The sequence below is a fragment of the Salmo trutta genome, chromosome 39, assembly GCF_901001165.1.
Source record: "Salmo trutta chromosome 39, fSalTru1.1, whole genome shotgun sequence".
NCBI classification, from domain to species: Eukaryota; Metazoa; Chordata; class Actinopteri; order Salmoniformes; family Salmonidae; genus Salmo; species Salmo trutta.
The window spans coordinates 4,146,868-4,160,475 of record NC_042995.1 but is presented as its reverse complement, the minus strand read 5'-3'; the positions used below and the strand labels follow the sequence as shown (position 1 = coordinate 4,160,475).

At 46.1% G+C, this 13,608-nt stretch overlaps 1 protein-coding gene across 20 annotated transcripts in view; it reads right to left on the bottom strand.

The window, feature by feature from the left end:
* LOC115179155 (target of Nesh-SH3) overlaps positions 1–13,181 on the bottom strand; it is a 35,699-nt gene extending 22,518 nt beyond the window's left edge. For all 20 annotated transcript variants that reach the window (XM_029740464.1, XM_029740467.1, XM_029740468.1 and 17 more), the window contains exons 1-4: positions 13,000–13,181; positions 2,992–3,171; positions 976–1,044; positions 743–878 (exon numbers count right to left, since the gene is read on the bottom strand). In XM_029740464.1, coding sequence (XP_029596324.1) covers positions 743–878; positions 976–1,044; positions 2,992–3,171; positions 13,000–13,087 — 473 coding nt within the window. In that variant the 5' untranslated portion in view covers positions 13,088–13,181. The remainder of the gene's footprint in view (positions 1–742; positions 879–975; positions 1,045–2,991; positions 3,172–12,999) is intronic.
* Between the last annotated feature and the right edge of the window lie 427 nt (positions 13,182–13,608).

Below are 13,608 nucleotides of genomic sequence, written 5' to 3'. Positions count from 1 at the left end.
TCCGGTATCTCCGGTCATCTCGTCAGTGTCAACCGATCCCTTTTCATGCCCTCAGGGACTGTCTTTCTGTGTAGCGCTGCCGGCAGTAGCCAAGCAGTAAACAGAAGGAACTGATATTAGCTTTTAATAAGCCACCAGATAGAAGTGGGAACTCTCAGCTGGAACTTAGGTCGAGATTTCCAACGACTTCTCCAACTTACGGAGTGGGGGAAATTCTAGAATGTATTAAAGGTGGAGCATAAATCGAGTGATGGAAAAGTGTGTTTGTGTCCCAGCAGTACAGTCCATGTATTCTCAGTCAACTCCTGCACACACCTGCGTTGGAAAAGACCTCGGTCCATTCCCATGCTTCATTTTCCATAGAAAATAAATGGCACACTTCCTCAACGTTTCTCTACATAACTGTGATTCATCATAAATCCTCCAAGGTTCGACGGCACAGTACATTGAATGCACGGTATGAGTTTAAATCTAGTCAAGCCTTCATACAGTATGTCATCTTTATACATAGCTAACAATAACAGCCTGGTATTCAGATCTCAGTGTGTGCACCTGATTTCAACTAGATCCTTCTCTTTTGTGAAAGCCAGATAGTCTGAATGCCTTAACAGTGTGTAACTGTATTCACCTGTCATCCATTTTGAGCTGAGTGAGGCTGTTTCTGTGGAAGCTTTGGCCTGAAACATGCAACATGGAACTGGAACCAGATGCCTGGCTGGCGGTGCGGTAGGGTATAACTCACCCGTCTTCCAAACAGTCGTTCATGATGTTGCCTGCTTCGTAGGGCGTCTTCAGGAAGGTTCCCCAGGACAGCAGCACAGAGGTTGGGGTGACGGAGCCAATCACCAGGTGGAGTGGCTTCTCCAGGTTGACCTTTCCTGTGAGGACAAAGGTCAAGGGTCATACACTATATTTGCAAACGGTTTCATGACCTGATTTAACCTTTTAGATGCGTAGACAGACTGCCGCAGGTACCTGTGCATTGTTTCTTTACGTCGTTGCTCGGGATTGGCTGGACAGCAACAAGATACTTGGGTTCAGCGTCTGAAAGGTTAAAAAACAAAAAGTTGTCACATTGATTTCTCTGTCATGGAAAAAGGAATATACCAGAAGGGGGGAAATATTTTCCTGGGCAGTGAAAGAAGGGTTTGGGAAGAAAGAGTCCTGCTGACGCCTGGTGTGTCACTACCTAGCCAGGTCTCTGGTGTTAGGGAGATGGGCTGAAACTATTAAAATCAGGCGTAAACAGAAACAGAACAGATACACAGATGAAAGAGCTTGACTTTAAGCACAACGGATGTCAACAGATGTCGTTCGGATGGTAAATTGAAATGCAATTGAGTTGCTTGAACTCCTCGGAACAATGGAACATTGTCCAACCTGCAGAGACTTTAATACATACAGTAAATTCTCTAAGGGGTTTATATTATCCAGCCACAATCTAACAGTTGTCTATTGTTATAATACTTGTCCAAATGCAAACAATGTCTGAGGCCAGCTAGGAGCGGTGAAATATGGGTATGGATCTGAGGCCAGCTAGGAGGGGTGAAATATGGGTATGGATCTGGAACACTGTTCAGACACATCTGGTCGCTTGGATTCAATGTGCTATAAAAACAGTGATCCAAAAATATTGTGTTTCTATTGCATGAGAATGGCAAGCTCATTAATGAATAACTATACAGAACAAAATAGACAGGATGTGAAGGGTGGAGCACTAAGGGCCTGACTAGGTCCTGGTGTTCAATGGATTAACATAGAAGCCAGAGTACTTGAGCTGGCATGCCAGGAGCAGGTTGGCATGGATCGAAGCTGGCACAATGTTATGGGTGGGGCATTGGACAAATGATAGTCACTTGGTTGCTTAAAATAAAGCAAACTGTTGGGTGTGGGGAAACACTTTAAATAAGTTAAGAGTCAGCACAGAAGAGGATCCCAAAGAGTCACAGTAACACAACCATATCCCATTGGACTACTACGTGTGTCATTATTGCTGAGAAGGTTCTGTCTACCCTCTGCTCTCTCGTTGGATCCCTCTGGGCTCTCTCGTGATGAGGTACTTCCATCAGGTGTTCTGGAGGGGCGCCTGAGACCAATTTAACTCGGCTCTTTGTCGTCGTTGTTTTTGTACGTGGAAGGTCACAGCTTGTACCAGTGAGAAATGATGTTTGATTACTTCTGTTGTCTCTCACACAGGTGAAAGGGCTCAAGGAAAAGTGGCTAAAAAGCTGTTCCGCATTGAACAAACAGCGCTCCTTTCACTGATTGGGGAGCCAGCCAAGGGACTTGTTCCATTCTCTTTAGTCTCTGGTTCCTTTCTACTCTAACACTTCATAGCCAATGGCCATTGAGACCTTTTCATACGACAAGAGGAAACCTGTTCCTGACCTGCTCTCATTTCGTGCCTGTAATAAATCCAAACAGATCAACACAAAACAGCAATAAAGGAACCGTATTTGTTTGATTTAATTATGAAAACACTCCAATGTTTACTTTAACTCAAGTGATTTTAATGAGTGGGAGTATCAAGAAAAATAAGTAACAGCGTATCATTCGAATTCTAACATAAGCATGTGGTTTCACGCTCAATAGATGTTCTACACAAGCTGTAAGGTAGTCTTCCACTGACCCTGTGCTGCCCTGCTAAGGTGCCGTAGTGGGCTGGGATGCTGTGATGTTGAAAGTATCTCATGAGAGGCTGTGGTTGATGATGAATGGAACCCATTGAGCTGCGGGAAAAGGTTTTAAAGAGGAAAGTAAACACTGTGGCGTGCTTAGTGTAACTCCTGCCCTTTTCACCCTGTTTGGAAAATCTCTGTGCTCTACAAAGACAGGTTGCTAGGTTTCTCAGAGGAACGGTTTCTCCCCTGGGTTTTCTACTGACGTATGTTGGAGGCACAATATACACTGTTATGACTATCTGATGAATACCTGAAAGTCAAAAGGTTAGTGTGTGCGCGTGAGTGTGGTCTTACCATAGACTGGTCTTACCTATCTCAGTCTCGTAGGGCTCTCCGTTCTCAGGCAGCTGGATGAACTGTTTAGAGAACATGCTGCTGCCATAGCCCAGGATGTAGCCCTCCAGCTTGGTGTCAGGGTTGGGCCGGACAAACTTCATCACGATGGTGTCGCCTGTAGCGTTGATGCGAACCTTCATGTTCTGTCTTCTCACTGTTAAAGGCCAACAAGTAGAATAATACAGTTGAATTGCATTGTGGTTATGATTAGTTGAACTGTGGTGCATTGCACCTAAAGATGCTAGTGCATTCCATTGCAGCTAACCTTCAGCACCTCACATGATGTCACGATCGTTTTGAAGGACGGACCAAGGCGCAGCGTGTGTTGGGTTCCACATATTTATTACCGTGAAACTTGAACAAAAAACAATAAACATATAACGAAAGTGAAGCACAGAGCGCACATCAGCACTCAACAAAACAATATCCCACAAAGCAGGTGGGAGAAAGGCTTCCTAAATATGATCCCCAATTAGAGGCAACGATTACCAGCTGCCTCTAATTGGGAACCATACAACTCACCAACATAGAAATAAAATTATTAGAACACCCCCTAGTCACGCCCTGACCTTCAACACCATAGAGAACCAAGGGCTCTCTATGGTCAGGACGTGACAGTACCCCCCCCCCCCCAAAGGTGCGGACTCTGGCCGTAAGACCTGAAACCAAATGGGGAGGGTGGGGGGGTGACTAGTGTCGGTGGCGGCTCCCGTGCGGGTCGCCGCCCCCGCCCAGACCCCAGATCCAGCCATGGCGCCGGGATGAACGCTGTGCCTGGACTGGGCACCGGCGCAGAGGAAGGCTCCGGCCTTGGAGCGGTACTGGATGCCATGCCTGGACTGGGCACTGGCGCAGAGGAGGGCTCCGACCATGGAGCTGGGTTGGCCGCCGTGCCTGGACTGGGCACCGGCGCAGAGGAAGGCTCCTGCCATGGAGCGGGACTGGACACCGTGCCTGGACACCGGCACAGGAGACCTGGTGCGTGGAGCCGGCACAGGTGGCACCGGACTGGTGACACGCACTTCAGGGCGAGTGCGGGGAGCTGGCACAGGACGTACCGGACTGGGGAGGCGCACTGGAGGACTGGTGTGTGGAGCCGGCACAGGTGGCACCAAATTGGTGACACGCACTTCAGGGCGAGTGCGGGGAGCCGGCACAGGACGTACCAGACTGGGGAGGTGCTCTGGAGGCCTGGTGCGTGGAGCCGGCACAGGTGGCACCGGACCGGTGACACGCACTTCAGGGCAAGTGCGGGGAGCTGGCACAGGATGTACCAGACTGGGGAGGCGCACTGGAGGGCTGGTGCGTGGAGCCGGCACAGGACGTACCGGGCTGGGGAGGCGCACTGGAGGCCTGGTGCGTGGAGCCGGCACAGGTGGCACCGGACTGGTGACACGCACTTCAGGGCGAGTGTGGGGAGCTGGCACAGGATGTACCGGACTGGTGAGGCACACTGGAGGCCTGGTGCATGAAGCCGGCACAAGTGGCACCGGACTGGTGACACGCACTTCAGGGCAAGTGCGGGGAGCTGGCACAGGACGTACCGGACTGGGGAGGGGCACTGGAGGCCATATGCGTGAAACCGGCACAGACTTGACCAGACTGCTGACAGGCTCTTCAGGTCGAATGTTGAGCAGAACCCACTTGACCAAGATCTCTCTCCACTCTCTCTCTCTACCAACTTCTCCATCGCCTCCCTGACGGTCTCTGGCTCTTCAGGGCGAGTGCGGGGAGCTGGCACAGGACGTACCGACTGGGGTGGCGCACTGGAGGCCAGATGCGTGGAGCCGGCGCAGATGGCACCTGACTGGTATCACGCTCTTCCAAACGGCTGCGCTGCAGCATACTCCTAGCCAAAACCTCTCTCTGGTATCCCTCATTGAACTCCAGAGACTCCCAGTCGGGCTCTGGCACTCTCCACTGCTCAGCCGTCCGCCCCATGTCCCCCCCCCCAAAAAAAAAATCTTGGGGTTTCTGTGGCCGCGGTCCCTGGTGTCGTCGCTGTCCCCCTATGCTCCTTGGCGACTCCCGCCAAGGAAGGGTCTCGTGTCCTCCCAGGATCTCCCAGGTCCAACTCACTTTTTCCTCCAATGCACGCTGCTTGGTCCATTTGTGGTGGGATATTCTGTCACGATCGTTTTGAAGAACGGACCAAGGCGCAGCGTGTGTTGGGTTCCACATATTTATTACCGTGAAACTTGAACAAAAAACAATAAACATATAACGAAAGTGAAGCACAGAGCGCACATCAGCACACAACAAAACATTATCCCACAAAGCAGATGGGAGAACGGGCTTGCTATATATGATCCCCAATTAGATGGAAAAAATTACCAGCTGCCTCTAATTGAGAACTACAACTCACCAACATAGAAATAACATGACTAGAACACCCCCTAGTCACGCCCTGACCTACAACACCATAGAGAACCAAGGGCTCTCTATGGTCAGGGCCTGCAGATTGCAAATACTGTGCAGAGCATTTGTGAATTGCATCTAAGTGCTGCATTTAAGAAACTTCTGGACACAGATTAATTTAGGGGTAATTGCAAGATAAACAGCTGCCTCTCCCCAGGTACCCAAAGGATTAATCAAATAGGATTGTGTTTGTGGTTTTCAGGAAACAGACTGCAGTACTCTTCAACTGCAGCCAATATTACCCTGAATGCATACAGGAGATGGGATACTTGATTCCCCCATTAGTCATAACATTGGACTATTAGGATAAAACCAAAGTACTTTAAACCCACTGATAAAGTAGAAGGTGAAATGCAATGGAGGATGTAACTCTTGAAGGTTGAGCTCCAAAGAGTTCAGAAAAGTAATTATTAAAGAACCGAGGCTAAATAGCTGTCTGGGAAATGTCCTAAACATTAGTAATGCATCTCATTTAAACCTGGTAATAAGGCTCTTTAGATTTGGAAAAGGCTTTCCCTTGTCCACCAGGTTCCCATTTCCCACCATGCAGGAACTTGACTGATTCAGCTGCTGGGTTAAAGAGGCTGTTTAAATGATAATGAAAAGCAGGCTTAAAATGCCACATAAAGGGGCTCTAGATGGTGTTCGGAAAAGGATGTTGTGGCAGTTTTTTGTCGTCACACACATCAATCAACAGCCCGCCGTTTTAATGCCCATGCAGGCAAGAGGCAAGGCAAGCGTTCTGGCACTCCAGCTAACCCTAATCATCACCCAGAGCATTAATTAGGTTTTAACGATAACCTAATCACTCCCATTCACAGAGCAAACTTGGGATGAACCTTGGATATAATATTGGCGCATTCATTATCGATGACCCACAAACCTCTTCAATCAAATCAAACATTATTTGTCACATGCGCCAAATAGAACAAGTGTAGACTTTACCATGAAATGCTTACTTACAAGCCCTTAACCAACAGTGCAGTTCAAGAAGAAGAAAATATTTACAGGGGTAGACTAAAATAAAAAGTAATAATAAAAAGTAACACAATAAGAATAACAATAACGAGGTTATATACAGGGGGCACTGGTACCAAATCAGTGTGCGGGGGTACAGGCTAGTTGAGGTAATCTGCACATGTAGATGGGGGCGAAGTGACTATGCATAGGTAATAAACAAACAGCGAGTAGCAGCAGTGTACAAAACGGGGGGGGGGGGGGGGGGGTCAATGTAAATTGTACGGTGGCGATTTTATTAATTGTTCAGCAGTCTTATGGCTTGGGGGTAGAAGCTGTTGAGGAGCCTTTTGGTCCTAGACTTGGCGCTCCGGTACCGCTTGCCATGCAGTAGCAGAGAAAACAGTCTATAACTTGGGTGATTGGAGTCTCTGACAATTTAATGGGTTTTCCTCTGACACCACCTATTATATAGGTCCTGGATGGCAGGAAGCTTGGCCCCAGTGATGTACTGGGCTGTTCACAATACCCTCTGTAGCGCCTTGCGGTCAGATGCCGAGCAGTTGCCATACCAGGCGGTGATGCAACCGGTCAGGATGCTCTTGATGGTGAAGCTGTAGAACCTCATGAGGAAGTGTGAAACAAACAAACAACCATATTTGTGTGGTGGTTTTGCGGAAGTTGCCAGGAACTATTGGTTTGGAAGAATTTAAAAGACCACTGGGTTTGCTGAATCAGAACAACATTGTGCAACTTTTTACACAGTGTGAGTGAATTAACTGTTTACATGGATACTTGTGTCCATTTCTCTTCTCCGCTTAACCCCAAAGAGTAATCTTGAATTGTTTGGAATATAATTGGAGGGGGGAAAGTATGTTTTGCTTGTCATGTTTCTGCTTTCGAAGATCATATTTCTAGTGGCGCCTTTGATTCTAACTGTCATTAATAAACGTATCTCCCCCGGCAACGTGACATAACCTCTGCTTACCTCAAGACTCCTGTCATGTTATTGCTGACTCCCTTTCATTTAACAAGAAGGATGTTTTCAGTCTCTGGCTTTATAGCTGCAAATCCATAAGGTTTTATTAAAGAGACCCTAGACTTACAAGGACTGTAATGTGTTTTCCTGTGTTTATAGAGGACTAGATGACCACTTCACCCATTGTGGAGACATACAGATGAAGAGTGATTCTAGCTACAGGGGGAGAATGTGGATGGCATTATTATGTTACATAATACCAATAAATGTATACTAAAGCTTATGGAAAGGCTTACTCATCTAAAACGCAGGTTGACGTTTATTGTCATCAATCTTGCCCTGGAGGCAGAACTGAGAGATTTCCGCCACACCCTTAGAAAAAAAGGTTCCAAAAGGATTATTTGGCTGTCCCCATAGGAGAGCCCTTTTTGGTTCTATGTAGCTCTTTTGGGTTCCATGTAGAACCCTCTGTGGAAATGGTTCTACATGGAACTCCGAAAGGTTCTACATGGAACCAAAAGGGTTCTACATGGAACAAAAAATGGTTCTTCCAAGGGTTCTCCTATGGTGACAGTCGAAGAACCCTTTTGGGTTCTAGATAGCACCTTTTTTTCCCCTAAGAGTGCAGCTGCAAAGTCATAATTTGGCTATATTGTAAAAATTAATGGGGAAAATGTTGATTATTTTTGGGGGTCTTAGTTTAAGGTTAGGGTAAGGCGTAAGGGTACCATACTAAACCACAAATTACCTCTATGTCCCGCAGCCTAATCTTAAAACTTTTACTTGAGCAACCACTGTAGCAGTGTGGTTAAGGTTAGGGTTAATGTTAGGGTAAGTTTTCAAATCAGATTTTATGACTTAGAATCTTTAAGGGTTCTTCGGCTGTACCCACAGGAGAACCCTTTGAATAACCCTTTTTGCTTCTAGGTAGAACCCTTTTAGGTTCTATGTAGAACCCTTTCTACAGAGGGTTCTATATACATATCTGGAACCAAAAAGGGTTCTCCTTTTTTCTAAGAGTGTGAGTGTAGTGACCACTCTGCAGAGCTGCCTCCATTACATGAGTCATACCAATAAATGCCAACCTGCATAAAAAATTGCCCCCTCATGCTGGAAAGCTTGTTAGCAATGTTGTGTTCTGTTGTCAATAAAGTTATCCTGCTCTTGACTAAGTTTTACGTTTTTAATGTCACATGCACAAGAACAGTGAAATGCCTTGCTTGCAAAAAAAAATGCAATAATCAATAACAATGTAATACTAGAAAAAGCACACAATAAATATGAAGAACACAATAAGTAAGTAAGCATACTTATATACAGGGTCAGTTCCAGTACCGTACTGTATTTACAATGTGCAGGGATACTGGTGTGATGGAGGTAGATATGTACAGGGGTAAGGTGACTAAGCATTAGGATATATAATAAACAGAGTAGCAACAGCTTGTGCGTGTGTGTAGAGTCAGTATAAATGTATGTGCATATTATGCGTGAGTGAGCAGATTATGGAGTGAATGGGTGTGTGAGTATGCATAGAGATAAAAGGTCAGTAAAGATACAAGGTTAACTCAGATAGTCCATGTAGCTATTTGGTTAGCTATTTATCAGTCTTATTGCTTGGGGATAGAAGCTGTTCAAGATCCTGTTGGTGTCAGACTTAATGCACCGGTACCGCTTGCCGTGCGGAAGCAGAGAGGATAGTCTATGGCTTGGGTGGTTGGAGTCTTTAATGATTTTCCGGGATTTCCTTTCACACCGCCTGATATAGATGTCCTGTATGGCAGAGAGCTTGGTCCCAGTGAGGTACTGGTCTGCCCGCACCACCCTCTGTAGCACTATGCGATCGAGGGCGGTGCTACTGCCATACCAGGCAGTGATGCAGCCAGTCAAGATGCTCTCAATGGTACAGATGTAGAACCTTTTGAGGATTTGAGTGCCCATGCAAAACTTTTTCAACCTCCTGAGGGGGAAGAGGTGCTATCGCGCATTCTTCACGACTGTGCGCGTGTCTTTGGACCACTTTAAGTCTTTAGTGATTGGGACACAGAGGAACTTGAAGCTCTCGACGTGCTCCACTGCAGCCCCATCGAAGTGGATGGGGGTGTGCTCGCCCCCTCCATTTCCTGTACTCCACGATCAGCTCCTTGGTCTTGAGGGAGAGGTTGTTGCTCTGGCACCACACTGCCAGGTCACTGACCTCCTCCCTGTAGGCTGACTCATTGTCGCCAGCGATGGTGGAGTTGATGTGTGTCATAACCAGCCTCTCAAAACACTTCAAGATTACAGAAGGGAGTTCTACAGGGTGGTAATCGTTGTGGCATGAAGCCTTAGAGTTCTTAAAACGTGGGGATTACAGACTGGGACAAGGAGAGGTTGAAAATTACAGTGAATATGCCAGCCAGCTGTTCTGCGCATGCTCTGAGAACGCGCCCTGGAATACCGTCGGGCCCCGCGGCCTTTCGGGTATTGATCTGATTAAAGACCTTTCTTACATCGGCCTCAGAGAGCGAGATCACCCAATCCTCTAAGACGGTGACGGCCCTCACGCCCAGCACGATGTTGTTGTTGTCAAAGTGTGCATAAAATGCATTGAGTTCGTATGATAGAGAGGCATCGTTGATATTAAGAATTCCCAGTAACTAAGTCGTCTAGAAAAAAATAGATTTTTAAGCATTAGCAGCAAGCATGTTTGATTTGGCCAACTGTGAGTCTTCAGGAGACAGATTGTGTACGATCATCAGTGTCCGTCTTCAGTCTCTTAATCTATCTTTGGGTTGTTTGTTCTACAGATTGGCATTGACATCCTGTTGCCTTCTCAAATGGTGGGAAAGCATGGAAGGTTCACACTTAAGACATGTGTAATCATGCATGCTGGTTTCTTGGCACGGATGTGCTGTTTCACAGTTGAAGGCATTCCAACTGCAGCTGATTGACCCAAGAGCAGAACTCAGTGTCAGGCTGATCACAAGTGAAAACAGTTGGTTTGGTTACATGACCCTTAAAGTGAATAACAGCCAGCCTTCAGGATATTGCGCTGAGGGAAAAAGTCTAGCTAGCATCTAATCCTTTGGCAGACTTTGAGATATGTTAGTCATAAACAACTTCTCTTCCAGCAATATCCCATATTGTTGTGTTTGTTTGTTTTGTATATTGAATAAGGAACTAAGAAACTTCACTCAAACCAAACCGTGAAACCCTTACAGTACCTTCTTTTGTGGAACATGGTCCTTCCATTTCTCCCAAATTGAACATACCTGTACCTTCTTAATTAAAATGACACAGACGTCTGTAACAAAAGTCCCCTAAATCTCCAGACACTACTTTTCTAAATCGATTCTCCAGGAGCATTTTACCTCATGGCTAAATGGAACATAAATCGTCCCTCATAGCTTCTCTGGGTTCATATAGCATATATTGTCCAGTCACATTTAGATGGACTTGATCTCAACGGTCTACAGCTGTTGATTCACTCCATAACTGCAGGGGCTTTCACTGGCAGCACATACTGGATAAGCACACGCATGGACGCATGTTGAAAAACCCAAACGTGCACTCCTACTGTATTCTCTTTGACTGTGTGTCCATCTGGCATGAGTCCAACTTCACCCTTTCATTCGTAGAGCTTCCCATCCCTCCTCATCCAGCTACATTAGTGGGGCACAGCAGCCCCTCCTCTTCGCCCCCAACCAGAGAGACGGTAGTTAAACAGCATGAAGGTAGGGTATATTTGCACCGAGCACTGTAGCACAACTGATGAGTGGCTTGGTGTGAGACTCTGAGCCGTCTCTCTTTCATCCCCTCTAATGAAGTATGACCATGCGTGAAGAGCTGGGGACACAACCACGTCTCCAGCTGCCTGCACAACCACAGCTTCAACATACTCCGAGCTCAGATACTCAGGTACACACATGTTACCCGTTTACAATGTACCCCCACCACCCCCGCCGCACGGAAAGCAAAGCAGGCACATGTATGTACTCAGGAATATACACGTAACACCTCAACAATGTGCAGAAAGCAGACACTGCCGCGCGGAAAGCAAAGCGGTCACTTGAATGTTCTACAACATGTATTGTTTAACAAGAAGCTTCTCTGCCTGAGATTGTGGAGTGTGCAGAGGGGAGATGTTGGCCCAATCCCAATCCCAAGCCTAACCAAACCCCTCCCAGCTGTGTTAGAGTATCATTGATAGATACCGCCCCGGACACCGCAATCACAAGGCTACATCCTCTGGGAAGTCCACTGGACAGCAGCAAAGTTATCATTAGGATAACATTTCTAGTCAACAAACAGATTGGCGCTCACATAGATTAACTTTTTAATCATGGGAACCTGTCCAAGACACACCCCAAGACAACCAACAGGCAGAGATATACACACACACACACACACACACACACACACACACACACACACACACACACACACACACACACACACACACACACACACACACAGCTATGTCCTACTATACTTGTGAGGACTTTTTTGGCATCAACAATTCATTCCCATTAAAATTCCTATTTTACCTAACCCTAAACCTAAACCAAACCCTTACCCAACCCTTAAACCTAACCCTAATTCTAACCATAATTCTAACCATAAAACGAACCCCTAAGCCTAAAATAGCCTTTTTACAAGTGAGAACAGGCAAAACGTCCTCACTTCTATGAACTTTTGTTGTTTTACTATTCACATACACACTGCCGCTATAATTTGTTTTTGATATTGCCGGTTTTTGCATGTGAGCTAATACAGTGTATCGATCATCCATTGTTTTTAGCCTGACATTTCCCTTTTCATTTCTAGGAGAGTAAATCCATCATATTGCATAACTACTGTATGCTTAATGGGACAATCAGTACGCTGCTGAACGTCCTGTAGCTCAAACAGTTCATCATCATCTGAACATGATCTCTAACAAGAGGCAAGCCAAGCTCCAATCAGACATTACAATTCTACAGTGAGACCAAAAAGCATCAGAACAAAATTCAAGGAAACATAATCTACGTACCGGTAACAACCAAACTTCTGCTGTTCATTCCGTTTTTGTGTCAAACAAATTCTTATCTTGCACAGTCACCGCTACAGGTTGCAAGACAGATATACAATGGTTTTGCACCTGAATCTAAATGCATTGCATTTATGGTCAGTAAATCGCTTGGATGAAAGCGTCTGCTGAATGGCATATTTTATATTGCTATTTAAATTAGGATTCCATTCACACTGTGGTTTCGCTGCAGTCAAGTTTGCACAACTCTACACATTATAAATTGTCCGAAACATTTTGGTCAATACTTTTGTGATAATTTCATGGGACTTTACAAACTTGACCAACTGGACCATGAAACCCCTACTCATGTACACATTGCAAGTTGGTTTTGGCAAGCTATTTCTTTCTATACAACGTGAATGGCATTAGCAGAACACATGCAAAGTCAGCAAAACATTGCATTGTGCACAATGCAAAATGATAAGCATCAACAACATCAAAACACTTTCCATCACACATGCATTGGCAAAAACATAATATGCATGCTCAAAACTATACATAAAACATGTAACACAAAACCATACTATCCAGAAACACAATATACCTGACTTTACAGAACGGACAATCTGTGCACTTGCCTCTAATCCTCTGTGCAGGGATGCAGTTGAGGAGAATGGATCCGGAGAGGAGCAGGAGAGAGACTCTGAGGAGCATGGTGCCTGCCATAGAGCTCTCTGGACAGGGATACTGGACAACTTCACTAAGGTAACAGCTCAATGTAGGACTTGTGCAGCGCTCCGTGGAAACACTGTGGAGTGGAGAGGACCACCGGACCACGAAGCATCTATACTAGCAGGATAGGAGAGGGGTGGGGTGGGAGGGGACTGGTGATGTCATAACCCAACCCCACACACACTATTCCTAGGTGGGTGGCTAAATGTGTGGAATCTCGCTGAAATGTTTCTCTCTATTTGTTTCCCTCCCTTCTTTTTTGTATCACCCACCCGGTTTCCCTCTCCCCTTCCTCCACCTCCACCCCTCCTCCTCCGATGTGTTATTTTTTTATCTATATTCATTATTTTTTTATTTATCCTTTGTTCAACCCAAGTGCTATTGCAATGTAGATTCCAGGAGGCGCCAATGTGGTGGGCAAAACAGGGTGGTGGCACAGGAGGAGCACCAGAGCGGCACCCTCGCTCCATCCTAACCTATGGACATGGGGGTAAAGTTAAACTCATGCAGTGTAG